This window comes from Lissotriton vulgaris, chromosome 9 (genome assembly GCF_964263255.1).
Source record: "Lissotriton vulgaris chromosome 9, aLisVul1.2, whole genome shotgun sequence".
NCBI lineage: Eukaryota > Metazoa > Chordata > Amphibia > Caudata > Salamandridae > Lissotriton > Lissotriton vulgaris.
The window spans coordinates 23,085,054-23,104,489 of record NC_141697.1 but is presented as its reverse complement, the minus strand read 5'-3'; the positions used below and the strand labels follow the sequence as shown (position 1 = coordinate 23,104,489).

The 19,436-nt window shown below is 49.6% G+C and overlaps 1 protein-coding gene across 1 annotated transcript in view; it reads right to left on the bottom strand.

Annotated features, from left to right (window-relative positions):
• Positions 1-1,579: 1,579 nt before the first annotated feature.
• Positions 1,580-19,436, bottom strand: part of LOC147689550 (uncharacterized) — a 30,872-nt gene continuing 13,015 nt past the window's right edge. The window contains exon 3 of the mRNA XM_086936948.1: positions 1,580-3,299. Within this exon, the coding sequence (XP_086793074.1) occupies positions 2,917-3,299 (383 nt within the window). The 3' untranslated portion in view covers positions 1,580-2,916. The remainder of the gene's footprint in view (positions 3,300-19,436) is intronic.

Sequence of the window (19,436 nt, the reverse complement as noted above, 5' to 3'; positions counted from 1 at the left end):
GTGCCTTGATTTGGAAAATGCTGAGTAGTGTGCTAGCTCAATTGTCAAACTCCTCTAATAAAGTAGTTGTGGTTGGGGGGGGGGCTGTGACTAGAGACAGGCATGTCATCATGTCAGACGATGGACGTTCTCAGCTAAATGTTATGAAAATTGAGAAATTGATCAGTAAGATGCTGCTACTTGCCTGGGATTGATTGTAAATTTGCTCTCACTTCTCAGTTAATCGCATATGAATCATCATGATTGCAGCAGCCGACACTCTTGCTCTGCCTCTTGGTCCATCATGAAGCTTACCTTCAGTCCTTCTCCTTGACTATACAATATCGTTACTTTTTTGCAATCCACAGTCCTTCCCTTCTTCTGCACAAAAGGCGAAACCTCCATAACACTCCTGCTTACATTAACGGTCCGGTTCAGCCAGGCATCCAAGATGGATATTCCGAGAAGAATGCAGATCCACGGCACACCTTTTGACATTTAAATACAGTATCATGTTTCTTTTAACAATCATAGTTTTTAAATCTGTGTTGGTTCACTTCTCCATAATTTGAATTTTTCAAACCTAGATGACAGCATTTAGATATAACTTGGTTCTCTGTGACTTTTTGCAATGCTATGAACTGAATTTAATGTTAATGCTTTATTTTGTTCCACAACAGATTTGATGATGATTATGTGCTGCTCATCACCCTGAAGAACATTGTTGTTGTGTAGTGTTTGTCTTTGTCACACCTTTCCCCAACTCCTAGTTCCCATCCATTCATCAAACCCCTAGCCCTCTTCCCCCAGACTGTGTGATTTATTGAGGCGTGACTTAATTTACACCACAAATAGACCACACATGTGGTGTAGTGGATGTGGTGAAAGCAACAGCAACTCACTGTGGAATCTTCTTACATGAGTAATAGCCCAAGCCAGTCCTATTTACCCACCCAGGCATGAAAGGGATATATATAATTCAATTAATCAACACTGTGCAGAGTTAGAACAATGTATGTCCTAGTGTTCCATGATAGGTAGTAGTGCTAGTGTAAAGTTGACCTTTTTCTGTAAGTTCACTTTTGCAGTTTGATTGAACTACCAGAGGTTCACCAGTACAAGCAGTAACCGTACGAGTAGTAACCAATTAATAGTAGTAACTTCTTTTAAAGAAAATGATAGGGATTACTTACTACTCTCAAAGTTACTACTCCTAAAGTTACTGATGGAAAAGTTACTAGACGTAAACTTACACTGCAAGAGTCAGTAAACAAACACCAAAAGTGTAACAGTCTTTACATTTCTAAATCAGGCCCTGTGTTGCGTAAATTATAAATTTCTTGAGTCCACTCCTGACTCAAGGATTTTGTAAGCTAAGTGTCAATTGTTTTTAATGAATTAAATACTCGAAATCAAACTAACGATGTTGGCCAGGGGAACATACTATAGCACAGACTTGTGTAGTCTAAGTCTTCAAAATGACACCAAAACTAGATAACAATTGCCCACCCCAGAGTATGGTTTGCCACCAATAAACCACAAATATTAGGCATCAAACAGAAAGCTCTAAGAGGCAACATAAACAAGCAATCAGAGTATATACAGCACAAATACCAAACACAAGCACTTTATTTCAAATGTTTAAGGGAAAAGCAAATACAGCCAACGCATTTCACCCATGGCGGGGTTTTCAGGGCATCCAGAAAGGAGAAATGCTCCTCTGGAGATACAAGTTCTATTTTCGTACAAATTGCAGGGGTAGACGGACAACTCACTGTTTGAACCAATCCAGGCAAAAGCAAACTTTATTGATAGATGTACTCCAATAAAGAACGTCGCTATAATGCTGAAATAATGCAAATTTTCAAGCATTTTCGAATTCACTCTACTGTGTCGTAATGCCCGAAAACTTGACGGGTGTACTCTAAGATGTGGAGGACGGTTCCACACTTCTAATGCTGTTTGGGCCGTACTTCAGCCAGAACAGGCTTTCCGCTTGAAAATTTGCAGTCTCCTTCATCAGCTTCCTCACCCTTCGAATGCTCCAAACGATCTTCAAATGGCTCCTAGTCAGCACTAGATGTACCATCACTCAAGTCCTCGTCAATAGCTGCTTGGACTACAGCAGCACAATCTACACAGGAATTACCACACACATCCCAGAGACTGCACATGATGCATAACATGGAGGCCTGACTCACCCTTGAACTCCCCAAACAGACCCACATCACCCCTCACCTCAAGAGACTCCACTGACTCCCCATCCACAAGAAATGTCCATTCAGGATGCAGACCCAAGCCTACAAAGCCCTGCACAATTAAGGACCGGCATACATCAACCACCGCCTGAACTTCCACCAAGACTAGAGACACCTGGGCTCCACCTCCCCCTCCTCTCTTAAATCTCCAGCATCCGTCAAAGCAACAGTGGAAGATGCTCCTTCTCCTACCTTGCCGCAAAGTCCTAGAGCAGTCTTCCCCTCTGGACCTCACCCTCCTTTCAAGAATTCATAAAGAGACTTCAGATCTGGTTGTTCAACGGATTCGCCCAAGCAGATGGCTCTCAGTGCCTGGAAACCCTTGCGGATGAACAGCTGTGCTATGTAAATCCTGATTAATTGATTGGGGAAAAGTGGATGTACACAGTATGTGACTGTTCAGAGGGCAGCTTTTTATCATTAAAAAAACTGAAACTGCGCTAATTACAAAGACAAGACAGATCAGGAATGATATGCAAGAAACAAACAACAAATTCATTTATGTATACAAAGAAAACCCACCCACAACAGGCTCACCCCTCTTCGTAAACGAATATTCCCAATGTCTCATCAATGTCCAAAGTCCTATCCTTTCCCCAACTTCCCTTCCTGATTCCCAACCTCTCCACCCACAACAAAAGTCCTACTTCCCAAAACAGGTCTTTTGAAAATGGGCTTCCTAGAGGGCATCCAGGCGGGCATGAAGGTAGGCCACCTCTTGAGCCAGGTTCTGCTGGCCAAGAAGAATCAGAGCCAGCTCATGTAGGACACGACGGAGGAGGCGATCTGTTGTTGATGATGCACCAGGGGTTGGGAACTGTTGGATACTAGCAGTGGTGAATCCTGGCTGGTGGCGGCGGAGGCGGCGGTGCTGGCGTTGGTATGACTGGGATGGAGGTTGTGAGCTAGGCTGGCTGGAGGCATCTGCTGCTTTCTGTTCCTCCTCCTCCTCTTCTAAAGCCATCAGCTTGCGATATTCTGCTGCAATGGCCTCTATCCTCTGGCACCGTAACCGGGCGGCTATTTTCTGTCGGGATGCCGGTCCTCCAGCAGTAGGAGTAGCTATATCAAGAAGGAAAAAGGAATTAAAAAACACAAAGTGTCTCGATCTGTACAAACAGTTGTTTATATAGTGGCACAGTAGCAGAGCATTGCTGGTTCTCTAGGGCCATTGTAATGTTTGATGTGATTAGTCACAGGGCCATGTTTTCCGCACACTAGCATTACACAATAGCACTGACTGAAAGGGATTAAGCCAGATTACCACCAGAATAAAATGTTTTTATTTTTTTTATTTAAAGGATTACATAGTGAAACTAAACAGACACTTTGTGTGCAATAATTGTCACTCATTAATGAGTAAGGCAGCACAATTATTAGTATTCTTGATGTACAACTGTAATAGAGGCATGCTAGCGCCAGGTCCCTAACGCCCGGCAGTATGCAGCATGTTTATGGGGCAGCTCTAATGGATAATTTATTAACTTTTGATTCCAATGGCCCTGCTCTTCTCCAACTGCCTTTTTAATTCTACCATGACTACAAGAGGCAGGTGGATAAATACTACGTCACACATGTCAAGTATAGCGGTTATCCTTGGACAAAATGATGCACTACTCTACAGGGAAGGGAACGAGATATATTTTATTTGGCACGTTTGTGAAAGAGTATCCCAGCCGCCAAACTCTAAATTAGGCACTTAGGGCCAGATGTAGGTTGGTCGGTAACGGACGAAAATCGGTATTTTCGGCCGTTACCGACCGGTATTTCAGAAATGGTATGTAGGGGCATTATTTTACAGAATCGGTAAATTTACCGATTCAGTAAATTTACCGATTCTGTAAAATACCGAATCTGTATTTTTACCGATTCGGTAAATCTCAGATGTAGGTGGGACTCTTCTGAGTCCCATTGGCCCTACAAATTCGGTATTTTAACACCCAATCCAATTGGGTGTTAAAATACCGAATTCAGGTGTGCATGCACTTGTGTGCATGCACACCTAGCCATGTGACAGACAGACATGCCCTTAGGGCATGTCTGTGTGCCACATGGCGCACATGCCTATTTTTGGGGTGCCAGAGGGTGTCAAAGTGACACCCCCTGCACCCTTGCAAAAGTCAGTATTTACCGCTTCGGTAATTACCGAATCGGTATTTCCCATTCATTCCTATGGGCTTCACAGCCCATAGGAATCAATAGGGAATACCTGTAATTACCGAATCGGTAAATACCGAATTCTAACGATTCGGTATTTCCACATCTGGAAATACCTACATCTCCCCCCTTCATATTTACCGACTATGAAATACCGAATCGGTAAAATTCGGTATTTCAGAGTCGGTAAATATGATTGACCTACATCTGGCCCCAGGTCCCACCTTCTCCTTGACCTTGGCCTCCACCACAAATTATTTTCAACATATACCTTCACTTGGAAGTAGGGAAGGTTACTGTACTGCAAGGTAAGTTAGAGGGATTAAGCTAGGTAGAGGTTTAGCTACAGAATAGTGGGGTATCATTGATCTTCATGTGCTATGCCGCAGCTTGGTCAGTCACTGTGGCTGACGAATGACGAAAGGGAAGAATTTAAACGGTTGCTGAAGCCATGAAATATAAATCACTTCGGCAGAAAAATGTGGCCTATACAAAGAATGGAATTTTCAAATTTTTAGTAGGCAGGGACAGAAGTAACGAGTGGGCACTGGGAAGCACACCTTGTTTTCAGTTTGTAATGCATTGCAGCCTTAGCAATCACGCATTAACTGAAGCAGACGCACATTGAAACACCAGCACTACAGTGCCGAATTGAAGCATGCTGCAGTTAAGTCACAGATGATGAAATGCCACGGGCAGTGGGCTGATGATGATGATGGGTGAGATAGTTGACTTGCTTAACAAATACAGTACACTTAATTTGTAAGCAAGCGATATGGCAAGATGGCAGCAAGAGTCGGGAATGTGAGAAGGCACTGAAACCTCCTCAAGCTTCCCCTGAGATGTCCCTCAATTTTTTAAGGTGCCGGAGACAGTGATGGCAGGGGACCACAGGCGTGAGGAAGGATTAATGTATTTTCCAGCCACACAGGGCCAACATGAAGTGAACAGCAAGCTATATGTCGAAGGAAGACAGCCGAAACCAAAGCATCTCTAATCCTTTTCACCCAAATGGAAAGAGAAATGCAGCACAGCTGAGGGGAGAGGTCTGATGTAGAAGCGCACAGCAGGGTCAGTGTCCTCACAGGTTCTTTGACAATTTAGGTGTCTTTCATGGCACTTATTGTGTGAAGTTTAATCCCGCTTTGGTCTGCTTGCAAAGGGGTCCCCAAGGGGGTGCTCAGCTATTTCACAAAGTGTGGTCAGCTGTGGATCCTACTCCTTCCAGTTTGGCTGTGTGAATATTACCATATTCAACCATGACAAATTGCAGCTGTGGTGACTGATTTGGCTGAGTTGGTTTGTCTGCTTTCTTGAGTTTTTAGGCATATTGGTCTATACTCTAGTCTACACTGTGCATCTTGAAAGTGCCTGGCACTGGAGAAAATGATTTCCTCCTCTTCCAAGACAATGATGAGGGAGGGGGTGAGAGAGTGGAGAGTATGCTGTTGGTTCTCTACCACCCACCTCCCAGAAGGCCATAGACCAGTATATACATCCTGTACAATTGTTGGAACTGGCAGTCCCAGGAGGCCTCTTGACATTGACAGACCACCCAAAAAGCCTAATGATGTAATCAGTAATGACCCTCAGGGGTAGACCACCAACATAGCTTCTCCATTGGACTCAGCAGGTGCCTCTCTCTCCACTTCCTTTGACTTTCCTGTTTGTTCTCCTGCGATTTGTGGCTCCTTTTCAGATAAAACTGAACTTAACATTCACGCAAACCAGGATGGGTTGACTGGGCAGAACAATTAACCTAATGTGATTGGACTAAAACCATGCAACCTTGGGGGGCCAGTGCTACAGCAGGGCTAGGCCAAATGATTCAGCTTCCACGGCCACTCAAAATGTAGATACAGATCTCCAAGAGTCAGCTGAAGCCTTTTTTTCTTTTTCCGATTCCAGCAGTATGTCTCATTTGGTGATGGCAGAGTTAGATGCTGACGGCACAGGAGATATGGAGTTAATGCCGCCTAGGAGTAGAAATTTGTATTTGTACTTACCTTACCAGTATTCTCTTCCAAACGCAGGTGAGCCTGCAGTTGGGGGGCAGGCTTGTTGGAACCCCATTAGACTTTGTTTTTACCCACCCGTTTTGCTTCTATCGTGCTGCAAAGCAAAGGACCGAAGTCACGCCCACAAGACACACCCATCCCTCATGACGGGCTATTTAGGCACTTGCACAGCACGTACGCGCAGCCTGGGATAATGGGTGATTGAACCCCACACTTTTATCTTCCTTGCTGCACTTTGGTGCTTTTTAGGAGGCTCCTTTCATGTGGCCGCCTTTTTGCTCAGGACTCAGATCCTGTTTTTATACGTTTATGATTTTATTTTATCTTTATTAATTGGTATTTGTGCTTACTTTACCAGTATTCTCCAAATGCAGGAAGGCCTGCAGTTGGAGAGGGGATTGCTTGACCCCAGTTAGACTTTTGTTGTACCCACATGTTTTGCTTCAATCGGGCTGAAAAGCGATGGGCCGCGATGGACCAAAGCCACGTCAATCCCGAATGAAGAGCTATTTAGGCACTTGGCAAAGGCAAAGGCAAGCCCGTCTGTGCCCAGACAGCTCCCACGGGCCTTCCCCCTAGCCGTATAACAGCCCATCTAGGGCAACGTCAGGTCTTCTCACGGAGAGAACTGCATACCCTAGGCCGAGGTAAGCATGAAAAATGCACCCATTTTAATCTTGTTGAAACTAGAGATATTTCAGTTAGGTGTTAAGCCTAAACTGCTCATTCAAGTTTACCACAAAGAGAACATTTGAGATTATTAACTTAAGCCCTGTAAGCCAATAAGGGTCGTCTGGACTTTCTACATAGTGCACTTCATTTTGGTGCACTATACAAAAAGCCGGCTTCCTACACCCTAGTTTAGCCGCTATTTATCATCTCCTGAAGCCACATAGATAGGAACACAAAAAGGGTTCTCTTTCGCTAAAGACAGCATACTGTGGTGATGCCCTCTTGGACACACATTGGTCCCCCAGTTGAGCTTAATATTTTATATATTTTTGCAGACTTTGTTTAGCTAGATTGTTTTTGTATATTTACTTGCATGATATTCTTCTGCTTCTTTTGCGAAACCGCAGTATATGCTCCTTGTTTTTAGGAAGCCTTTCCTGCTACATAAACGGTACTCCTCGTTCAAGACTATGCAAAGGGCAGGATACCCTAGTGCTTACATTGTCCGCTCGGAGACCGCTTCCAACATCATTGCATAAGAGCTGTATTTCTGATACAGTGATTTTATTATATTAACAGTGCTCTGTTTCTATACGGGTCAAAGTGGACACTCCAGCCACAACAGACATGGAACGACCTCTGTTCTTGATATGCAGGCCTGATAAAACTGATCTTCAATCTTGATCCCGCAGAGAGGGGTTGCCAAGCCACTCCTGAGGAAGTATTTCGGGTCTGGGGTCTCACGCTATCCTAAGAGATCAGGCAGAGGGTACACCCACTACACTCTCAGAGTAGAAATAGCGCCTAGTAGGAAAAGATATAGACTGCCAGAGTTGGATTGTTTATTCTTTACACCATGTTCATAATGCTGGTTGCATTGCTGTGTTTCATCTGCCTAATAGTTGCAGCTCATTCTCTCTCTGCAAGAATGTGATTGTTTCACTAAATGTGTTGAAAACTTCCTTAGTTTCCTTCTTATGTCTTCTAAGGGCATGCCTGACTATCAATCAAACAACCAGGGGTTTATATAGCGTGCTACTCACCCGTGAGGGTCTCATGGTGCTGCAGATCCCATCCAATCGAAAGGGGTAAGATCTGTTTCGACGATTCCCCGGGGGGTCATAGGGTGATGTTCGAGGATGCCAAAATCTCCTGTTACTCTGGAAGGGTTAGGGTTTTGGAAGAGGCACTGTGAGCTCGTCTAGTGCTGAGCCAACAGTTTCTGGTGGTGCAGAGGTGCTCAGTCCCTACATTAAGAAGTCATGATGTCCAAAAATGCAGCCCTTTTCTTTTTAAGTGGGAACCTTATAACAACACTTAAAGATGCAAGTAGTCAAACCTGGGTCCAGCAGGGTATCTCAGGGCACTGTACACCCCACCTAACAAGCTCCACCTCAGAGCGCCCACGGGGCTTATGGTACAGATCTGGCATGGGACCCTGGGAGAGTTGGGGTGAAAAAATAAGGTTACATAACCAACACCACTGTGGGACTTGCACCTCCTAGAGAGACTTAAGGAGAGGCAGGACTTTGATAAGTGGGATCTGGTGGGTGTGTCAACAGTCCAGGATGTGTGGAGGGGACGAAGATACAGCCATTTACTGAATTACAGAAAGACAATGATTTGGCTCCCTCTGAGGCATTTTAATATCGGCCTCTCCGCCATGCTCTGCAAGCAGCCCTACCTGGGGGGACCCGCTTCCAGAATCATCCCGCTCGAAAATAGATTACTGGAGGAACATCTAACTAAAAAGGCGATTCGCTAACATATAAAAAACGAATTAGCCATCTGCTGGACAGTCTAACCCAGTTAAAAGTAAAATGGGAAACAGATATTCCGGACTGGCAGGACGAGGAGTGACAGGAGGCAATAGCATCTCCATGTGAAGTGGCGAACCGGACCTGGTTTCGCCTAGTCATACTCAAAATACTTCACAGGGCCTATATTGAAAGCACCACTCTAGTAAAGATGGGGAAAATTACGGACGCTTCCTGCCGGAGGGGCTGTAATTTGGTGGGCACATACTTCTACATACTATGGGCCGGCCCCAAAATTCAGAAATATTGGGCAAAAGTAATTCAATGTTTGAGTGGAGTGTATGGAAACGAGTTATGTTGCAAACATAAATGGTGTCTCCTGAATGTGTGGGAGGCGACAGACTTGAGTCGCGGAGACCAAACTAGGGAGACATTGGCCCTAATGATCGTCATAAGGAAATGAGAGATAAGGACTGGTGCATGGTGGCAGAAAAGGTGGTATATACCAACAGAGGATGCCGAGTAAGTGGGGGAAGATCTGGAGCAAAATTAATCATTATAGAGGCAACTTCTGCATACCACCCGAGCCCCGGGGGAAGGTGGAAGAACTGATTGAACAAATTTGACCACGAGGAGTGGAAGGACTGGGAATGCTGTAAGGTGCCAGGGTGGATTGTTCAAGAATGTGTACAAGTACTTTGGTGCGGTCAAAGAATGTCACTCATGTAAGATTGTAACTGAATGTTAGGATTCAAATAAAAAAAATTTAAAATAATTTTTTTTTTTTTAAAGATACAAGTGGTCCTCAGAAAGGTGTCCAAAATTATTAATATTCTTCATGCACGTCTTGGGAATCTGGAAGTACACCTAGCTACCCTACAGGTGGCAATGAAAGAGAACGCAACCACCAACCAGAAACATGAGCTTCAGTCGAATGGTCTCCCGAATAAATTCGAAGATGTGGGAAATCGAACAAGGAGGAATAATCTCTGAGGTTTGGGCCTCACAGAGGTTAGCGAGGGGGATGTTCCAAGACGTTCCAAGAAGCTATATTGTAAGTCTCTTCAGAGAAGCGGTTCTGGCCTTAAGCAACTGGGTTATGAATTCCATGATTCAAAGGGCACATTCATTCCCCTCTTTGACAACCCAGCAAAGGGGTAGCTGCCCACTACTCTAGGGCCATCCTAATTTACATTGGGAATTTTATTTTGCAGCACATCTGCTAAGTGGCTTGTCCAATTTCCCCTATCAAAGCATGCGGGATAAATATCTTCATGAGGTCTGATTGTTGTCATGAAATTGTGCCATTGGGCCTACATATTGGGCAGTTTATACTACTCCAGCGCCTCCTAATTTGGAACCGCGATGCACCAGGCGGTCTTCCCTTGCCTTAAATATTGGGCCACACTGTGATTCACTACGGTGTCTTCACTGTTCAAGTCCCTCCCTGAAATACCTAGAGGGTTGCCCCTTACTGTTCACTGTCCTGAGTTAGATCCGCGTGGCTGAGGTTATAAACTCCCTCATTTGCGGTTAAGCCAGATCGAAACGTTGCCGCAATTCCCCCCTGAACGTGGACCAGTTTTATCGACCCTTTTCCCCATTCTTCATAGGAGATTTATCTCTTTGTATATGTTTTGAAATTGCATGTTTTACGTGTTGTTTGGCTAGGTTTATAAAGACTGTTTATAGGATATCAGTCCCACTAAAATATTGTAAATATTACCTTTGAATTCTTTGGAACTTTTTTCCTTTCCTTCGTTCCACTTGAGCACTTCCTTCACATATTCCTTCCCGGAGCAACCCACCTTCCCTTTTGCTATTTAATCAAATGAATATATGTTTTTGTTGGACAGGCCACATGAAAGGCCGCACTCCCCCGGCCCGACCAGGCCCGAGCCCGGTCACACAGGTACCACACCCCACCATTACACGCCCTCCGTCCCCTCCGGGACCCCTACTCTCGAACATGTCGACCTCGTGGGCTCGATCCACTGCCGGCCTGCGCGCCCATCCTGGGCGCCATCTTGGACACTCCACCACGTGGCCGCCTGGGCCCCGATCGACCCCAACCCTGGGCCTGGCCAGGCCTCAGACATCCCGGCACCACCATCCACCCAGGAGGTGAGCGGGCTACTTGGCAAGTCAATGGGAGAAAGAGGTGTCGATGGCTCTCCCCCACCAAGTGCCGCTCGCCCATCGCCTCCCCGGACGCTGGCTCCACCCCCCTGCTGGGTGTCTGGACTCCCTCATCCCGGGCCTCCCGATCTACAAGTGCGAGGGTCCGGACATCAAAGAACACCAGCCCTATAACTGGGGCAGCTCCAGAGCAGGAAGGCAGTTGTATCTTGGAGTCGAGAGACGCAGAGAAGAACTCATCCTTGACGGACTACTGGCGCTGCCATAGCTCTGTCTCGTGCACCATCGCCTTGCCTGCTGGCGCTCCCGCAACCTTCGTAACCTTCATATCCTTCATCGTCGTCGGGACCTGCTGGCGTGGCCGCGGACCGTTTGTAATCACCATCTTCATCGGGACCTGCTGGCTCCGCCGCGGACCGTCGTTTCCTCCGTCCATCTCGGGACCTGCTGGCTCCGCCGCGGCCCGATCATCTAGAACGCTGAGCTCGAGGATTGAGAGCTAGTTTCATCTTTTGGTAACAAGACTGTCCCGCTACCCTTTTCCCAAGCCAGAGACCAGAACCGAGGGGACCCCTGAGTCCAGACCTCCTTGTACCATTCCATCGTAACTTAAAGAATTGCCTATAAAGTCTCGTTGAACTTTAACCTTGTGTGGTGTCCGTCTGTGGGGGGGAAGTTACTTGTCTGTACGATCGCTGGAGACGGCTCTCCCCGGAGACCTCTCCCCTTATCCTCGGCCGACCCTCCCGGTCCGTCTAACATTGGTGGCCAGCGGCGCGATCCTAATCACCGCATAACCGTACAGAGAGTAGCTCACCCCACGGCGAATCACGATGTCAACTAAAGAAAGCGGATCAACGGAGAAATTCCAGATGGAGAAATTGGACGAGTACAGCCATCGTGAACTAAAGCAGTTCTGCATCGAACTAGGTATCGCTACCACCGGTCTCAGTACCAAAGACGATTTTAAGCAGGCCCTAGAATCTTGGGCAGAAACCGGGGCTGCCGGAACCCCCGATCAAAGCATCGCAGCAAAAACCACCACGGCCCCTGAAGAGCGAAGAACGGGTCTCTCGCAAGACGAGATCCAGGAACGAGAGAAAACCCGACTACACGAACTGGAAATGGCCCGGCTCAAAATGGACATTGAACTTAAATTGGCCGAACAAAAAATCAACTTAGAGCACCTGCGTCTCCGAGAAGAAAGAGAGGAGAAACAGAGACAAAGGGAGCTCGAGGAAAAGAAACTGGCATATGAGCATGAGCGGAAACTAGCTGAGATCGACCTACGCAAGAATAAAGAAGTAGGGGTGTCCGAGCAACCCCACACCCCAGGGGCAACAGAGAAAAAGGTACACATCCCCAAGGATGTCGTTCGAGAGTACTTCCGAGAGGACGACATCCAGCAATGGTTTAAGGCCTATGAAATCGCTATGACTGCACACCGGATCGATAAAAGCGATTGGGGAGCCGGTCTATGGGGGAGATTCCTCAATGAGGGCCGCGACGCCCTGCTGCAACTCCCGGACCACCAGATGACCTCCTATGACCATATGAAAGCTGCACTCCTCACCCGCTATGGCCTCACACCCGAGATGTACCGTCAGAGGTTCCGAGACTGCACCCGCATCCCGGGTACAACTTGGGTGGACTATGTAAACTACTTTAGCCGAGCCTTCGAAGGCTGGATCAAAGGAAGCAAGGTCACAACCTACGAACAACTGTTCAATCTTATGGTCTGGGAGCACCTGTCGAACAATTGCTTCATTGAACTCCGCCAGCACCTCCTCGACAGCAAGTTAACGGATCCCCGGCAGCTCGCAGCCGAAGCTGACCGGTGGGAAATCACCAGAGTAGGCCGAAATGGGTCCTACGAACAGAACCGGAACAACAATGGTCAACACCGTCCCCGAGGAGGAGGAGAAGGCCAAGGACGCGGAAGAGACAACGCTCCGGTCGCCCCCGCTACAAGCACCACCCCCCCGGCCAACCGGGGCAGCACCCCGGCGCGACCGGGATATCGAGCCAATGTTACGTGCCATCGATGCCAACGAATCGGACACTATGCAAACGACCCAAACTGCCCCCAGTACCAGAGCCCAAGACCCCGCCAAGTAGCCGCTGCTGCTCTGGGGGAGGAACAGATCTCAGAGGAACAGGAGGAATATGAACAGGAACACCAAGAATGGGAGCCAGCCGCCATGGCTCTAGCCTGCTTAGGGGGGAGAGACATGGTCCCGCGGGTCCCCCTACCCGCTAACACCCAGAAGTACAGTCAATGGGTGAGCATCAATGGACGCCGGGCCGAAGCCCTTCGTGACACTGGGGCCAGTGTAACAGCCGTCCGCTGTCACCTGGTGACCCCGGAACAATATCTACCGAACATTCTCTGCCCTGTACGTTCAGCCGATAACTCGGAAAGTCTGTGTCGGATGGCCTGCGTCCCCTTCGAATGGGGAGGGGTCTCCGGCATGTTGAAGGTAACGGTCCGAGACGATGCCCCCGTAGACTGCCTCCTGGGGAATGACCTTGAAAGCTCTCCGTGGGCAGCCGTAGAACGAAGAGAACACCTGGGGATGTTAGGCGTCCCGGACTGGGCGTGCGTCACCACCCGGTCCATGGCCGCCCGTGCCAACCCCCGCCCAGAGGAACCCGAATGGCCGGCGCCACCGCCTCCGGTCGCCCCAGCCGAAACCACCGACCGTGACGTCCCCCCAGAACCAGCTCAACCTCCAGACCTCGCTAACCTCGACCAGTGGCCTCAAGAGGGGGGGCCCACGCAAGAACAATTTCGCCAAGAACAGAAGACCTGTCCCTCCCTCGAGGGACTCCGCCAACAAGCGCTCGCCCAAAGCGCAGGGGATACCTCCGGAACGCACTGGGTCTACTGGGACAATGATCTGCTGTACAGTGAGCAAAGAATCGCGGAGCTGGGGGCTAGCCGAGTACTGGTGGTGCCCCTCCGTTTTAGAGACTTTCTGCTAAACCTGGCCCACGATGTCCCCCTGGCGGGACACCTGGGTCAAGATAAAACCTATAGTCGTCTGGTGACCCACTTCTTCTGGCCCAAAATGAGGAACGATGTACACCAGCATTGCCGATCTTGCCCCACGTGCCAAGCCAGTGGAAAGAGCGGCCGCAAACTAAAAGCCCCCTGCAACCTTTTCCCGTGGTCACCACCCCGTTCGAGAGGGTCGGGATAGACATCGTGGGGCCCCTGGACCCGCGCACCAAACAAGGCCATCGATTCATCCTGGTGCTAGTGGACCACGCCACCCGCTACCCCGAGGCTGTTCCCCTGCGAACTGTGACAGCCCCGGTAGTCGGCCGGGCTCTGATGGGGATCTTCTCCCGTGTGGGCTTCCCCCGAGAAGTCGTCAGCGACAGAGGCACGAACTTTATTTCTAAATATATGAAGTCCCTCTGGCAACAGTGCGGGGTTACCTACCGATTCACGACCCCCTATCACCCTCAAGGAAACGGACTCGTTGAGCGGTTCAACCGCACGCTCAAAGGGATGATCGGGGGGTTGGAAGAGCCCCTCCGTCGCCAGTGGGACGTGCTGCTGCCGTGCCTCCTCTTCGCCTATCGAGAGGTTCCCCAGAAGTCCCTGGGCTTCAGCCCGTTTGAACTACTATATGGACACCCAGTGCGGGGGCCGCTCAGCCTAGTCAAGGAAGGCTGGGAGATGCCCCCTCTAAAGAACCCACCAGATGTCTTCCGATACCTCCTCACCCTCCGCAACCAGACCCGGCGGTTCAGAGAGCTGGCAAAAGCCAACCTAGAGGCCAGTCAAGAGGACATGAAAAAGTGGTATGACCGGAATGCCTCCTCCATCGAATTCGAACCTGGGCAACAGGTATGGGTGATGTCCCCCACCGAACCCTGCGCCCTGCAAGACAAGTGGACGGGGCCCTTCAAAGTAGTCGAGCGCAAGGGTCCTGCCACCTATCTCATCGACATGGAATCTCCCCGGAACCCCCTCCGGGTCCTCCACGCTAACAGACTGAAACCCCACTTCGTGCGTTCAGAACTCAGCCTCCTGATGGCCACAGACAACGGGGCTGAAGAGGACTCCGAGCCCCTCCCTGACCTCCTACGGACTCGGGAGAAAGATGGCTCCATGGATGGGGTCCGACTCTCGGAGGCCCTCACCCGAGAGCAACGCCAGGAGTGTCGAGTCCTCCTGTCACAGTTCGCCAGCCTGTTCTCCCTCGCCCCAGGTGTCACTTCCTGGTGTGTGCACGACGTGGACACGGGGGACAGCCCCCCTATCCGCCACCGGGCCTACCGCGTGCCAGATCGGGTACGGGCCTGCATCCAGGAAGAGGTAGCAAAAATGCTCACGCTCGGGGTCATCGAGCCCTCAGACAGCCCCTGGGCCAGTCCTGTCGTACTGGTCCCCAAAGCGGCCGCCCCTGGCACCACACCGGAACTCCGGTTCTGCGTCGACTACCGGGGCTTGAATGCGGTCACCAGAGCAGACGCACATCCCATCCCCCGGGCAGATGAACTGATCGACCGCATGGGAGCTGCCCGCTACCTCAGTATCTTCGACCTGACGGCGGGCTACTGGCAAATCGGCCTCACACCCCGGGCCCAAGAACGTTCTGCCTTTTTCACCCCCGATGGCCATTACCATTTCAAGGTCATGCCCTTCGGCATGAAGAATGCCCCAGCAACATTTCAGCGGCTCGTCAATCAGGTCCTGGCGGGGCTCGAAGGGTTCAGCGCCGCCTACCTAGACGACATCGCTGTATACAGCCACCATTGGTCCGAGCACCTCCACCACCTCCGAGCAGTGCTACAAGCCCTTCAGCGAGCTGGCCTCACGATCAAGGCCAGCAAATGTCAAATTGGTCAAGGGTCTGTAACCTACCTCGGGCACCAGGTGGGAAGCGGCCTGGTGGCCCCTCTGCAGCTCAAAATTGCCGCCATCCAGTCCTGGCAGCCCCCCATCACCCAGACCGAAGTACGAGCCTTCCTGGGCCTCACGGGCTATTACCGACGGTTCGTGAAAGACTATGGTACTATAGTGGGGCCCCTCACAGAACTCACGTCAAAAAATCAACCCAAGAAAGTCAACTGGACCCCTGAGTGTCAAACAGCTTTCGAACAATTGAAAGCCGCCATGTGTTCCGCCCCTGTGCTCCAGGCCCCCGACTACAGCCGGGAGTTCGTCGTCCAAACGGATGCCTCCGACCATGGCATTGGGGCAGTCTTGTCTCAAGTGAACACCGAAGGCCTTGATCAGCCAGTGGCCTTCATCAGCAGGCGACTCCTACCACGAGAACAACGCTGGAGCACCATCGAGAGTGAGGCCTTCGCCGTGGTATGGGCCCTCAAGAAACTCCGGCCCTACCTCTTTGGCACACACTTTCGGGTGCAGACCGACCACCGACCCCTGCAGTGGCTGATGCAGATGCGGGGGGAAAACCCGAAGTTACTACGTTGGTCCATCTCCCTTCAAGGGATGGACTTCACGGTTGAACACCGGCCTGGGCCAGATCACGCCAACGCGGATGGCCTGTCCCGGTTCTTCCGCCTCGACGAGGAGAGTCCCCAAGAGGATGGGTAACTCTCCCCGCCTTCAGCTGGGGGGGACGCATGTTGGACAGGCCACATGAAAGGCCGCACTCCCCCGGCCCGACCAGGCCCGAGCCCGGTCACGCAGGTACCACACCCCACCATTACACGCCCTCCGTCTCCTCCGGGACCCCTACTCTCGAACATGTCGACCTCGTGGGCTCGATCCACTGCCGGCCTGCGCGCCCATCCTGGGCGCCATCTTGGACACTCCACCACGTGGCCGCCTGGGCCCCGATCGACCCCAACCCTGGGCCTGGCCAGGCCTCAGACATCCCGGCACCACTATCCACCCAGGAGGTGAGCGGGCTACTTGGCAAGTCAATGGGAGAAAGAGGTGTCGATGGCTCTCCCCCACCAAGTGCCGCTCGCCCATCGCCTCCCCGGACGCTGGCTCCACCCCCCTGCTGGGTGTCTGGACTCCCTCATCCCGGGCCTCCCGACCTCCAAGTGCGAGGGTCCGGACATCAAAGAACACCAGCCCTATAACTGGGGCAGCTCCAGAGCAGGAAGGCAGTTGTATCTTGGAGTCGAGAGACGCAGAGAAGAACTCATCCTTGACGGACTACTGGGCTGCCATAGCTCTGTCTCGTGCACCATCGCCTTGCCTGCTGGCGCTGCCGCAACCTTCGTAACCTTCATATCCTTCATCGTCGTCGGGACCTGCTGGCGTGGCCGCGGACCGTTTGTAATCACCATCTTCATCGGGACCTGCTGGCTCCGCCGCGGACCGTCGTTTCCTCCGTCCATCTCGGGACCTGCTGGCTCCGCCGCGGCCCGATCATCTAGAACGCTGAGCTCGAGGATTGAGAGCTAGTTTCATCTTTTGGTAACAAGACTGTCCCGCTACCCTTTTCCCAAGCCAGAGACCAGAACCGAGGGGACCCCTGAGTCCAGACCTCCTTGTACCATTCCATCGTAACTTAAAGAATTGCCTATAAAGTCTCGTTGAACTTTAACCTTGTGTGGTGTCCGTCTGTGGGGGGGAAGTTACTTGTCTGTACGATCGCTGGAGACGGCTCTCCCCGGAGACCTCTCCCCTTATCCTCGGCCGACCCTCCCGGTCCGTCTAACAGTTTTTAAAAATATTCTTGGTTGTTGCACATTATATGTCTAATAGATATCCTTAAGCCTAAATAAGGTGAGCTTACCTATGTAACATGTTCAAAGTATAGATGAATTACCAAACAATTACTTATTCAAGAGATTAATCTAGGACCGTGGTTAAAACTAAGGCTGGCGTAGGTGGTCGATGGTTGATTAGAGTAATTCGGAGAGGGGACTTGCAACTCACTGTCTGTGGTCCAAAAAGGATTACACTTCTGTGTTTTATTACTTGTTGGCTGAGCTGCATCAATGGGCTGAGGCAATAGTACTATGCGGGGAGTTTAATGTTGCTCTTTCTTCAGGGGTAGATTCCACACGTAAGGAGTCTGGTAACGCAATGATCGGCTAAGGGGGTAAGGAGCACCTAGAGGTCCACTGAGGCAAATCATTTGCTCTTATAACTTGGTGGAGGTTTGGCGAGGTTGTAAATCATGGGACCCAGGTTTCACCTTCTATTCATCATCATAGATGTCCTCGTCTAGGCTTGATATGTTTCTAGTGAATTACTCACATCAAGACTGTTAGTATTTGTATGAATGCACACATAATATTGGATCATACCTCACGGTCACTCTACATTGGTTCAGATCTGCTTTATCAGTTTGCCGAGCCAAGCAACTGGTCGTTCGTTCGGAAGTTGCTGCTAGAAGAGGGATATGTTCTAGCTATGAGTAGGGACCACAGAGGATATTAATGTTGGTTCTGCATCCACAACTATGCTTTGTGAGTCATTCAAAGCCTTCTGCAGGGGGCAGACATTGACCTACTCGACACAACAACAGAAAAAGATGTGAGAGGAGGAATCTCAGATGTGACACTCTCTTATTTTACTTGAAGATAGATTGTTTCAAAGGATCACAGAGCAAGACTGACATGGGGCCACACTGGCTTTTGAGCAGCTGCAGATCTTGCAGGCAACTCTCAAGAAAAACATCTGGAACAGAGTTTAAAAAAAAGTCCAGGCAAAGCAACTGTTGTATTTTGAGAACAGTGAGGAGATCGGCAGTCTACTTGCATTTAAGGTTAGAGATATGGTCAGTAATAATCTAATTCGGGGGATTGTTAACAAAAGGGGTGAGGTAATTGTAGAGCCGGGAGGAATTTGAGGGGACTTTTTTGCCAAAATCTCTATATAGCGGATTGTGTCATCTCCACGGAGGATGTCAACAAATTTGTAGAAGAATTCTATGACCATAAACGGAATGAAGGACGGTCTGACAAGCTAGATGAACCCATCTCTCTAGCTGAGGTTGAATCAGCCATTAGTCACACGCAAATGGGGTGGCTTGTGGGATGGATCAGATTCCGCTAAAATTCTCTGGGGTACTGTCCTCAGAGATCTCTTCAATTCTCAGACTTCCTTAGTCAAGTTCCCCGTTCATGGAGTGAAACTTAAATAGTTATCTTTCCTAAGAAAGGGAAAGTCCAACGAGCTCTGGTTCCTATTGGTTGATAACTTCAAACAATGCAGACTCTTAGATCTATACAAGAATACTGGCCAACAGATTATCTACAACGATCATCGTTCTGGTAGACCCTGTACAACACAGGTTTATCCTGGGGCGGGACACGGCCTCTCATGTGAACAGGGCTATAACTGCCCTGTAGGTGGTGTCTGTTGAGGAGGCCCCTATAGGGATGATTATGTTAAGATACTGAAATCGCATTTGACCGGTCTGATGGCAAATTCTATGGACGACTATGGCCAACTCAGGGTTTGACTTGGGATTTTTACTCAGATGTAGTAATTTTACAGGGGGTTA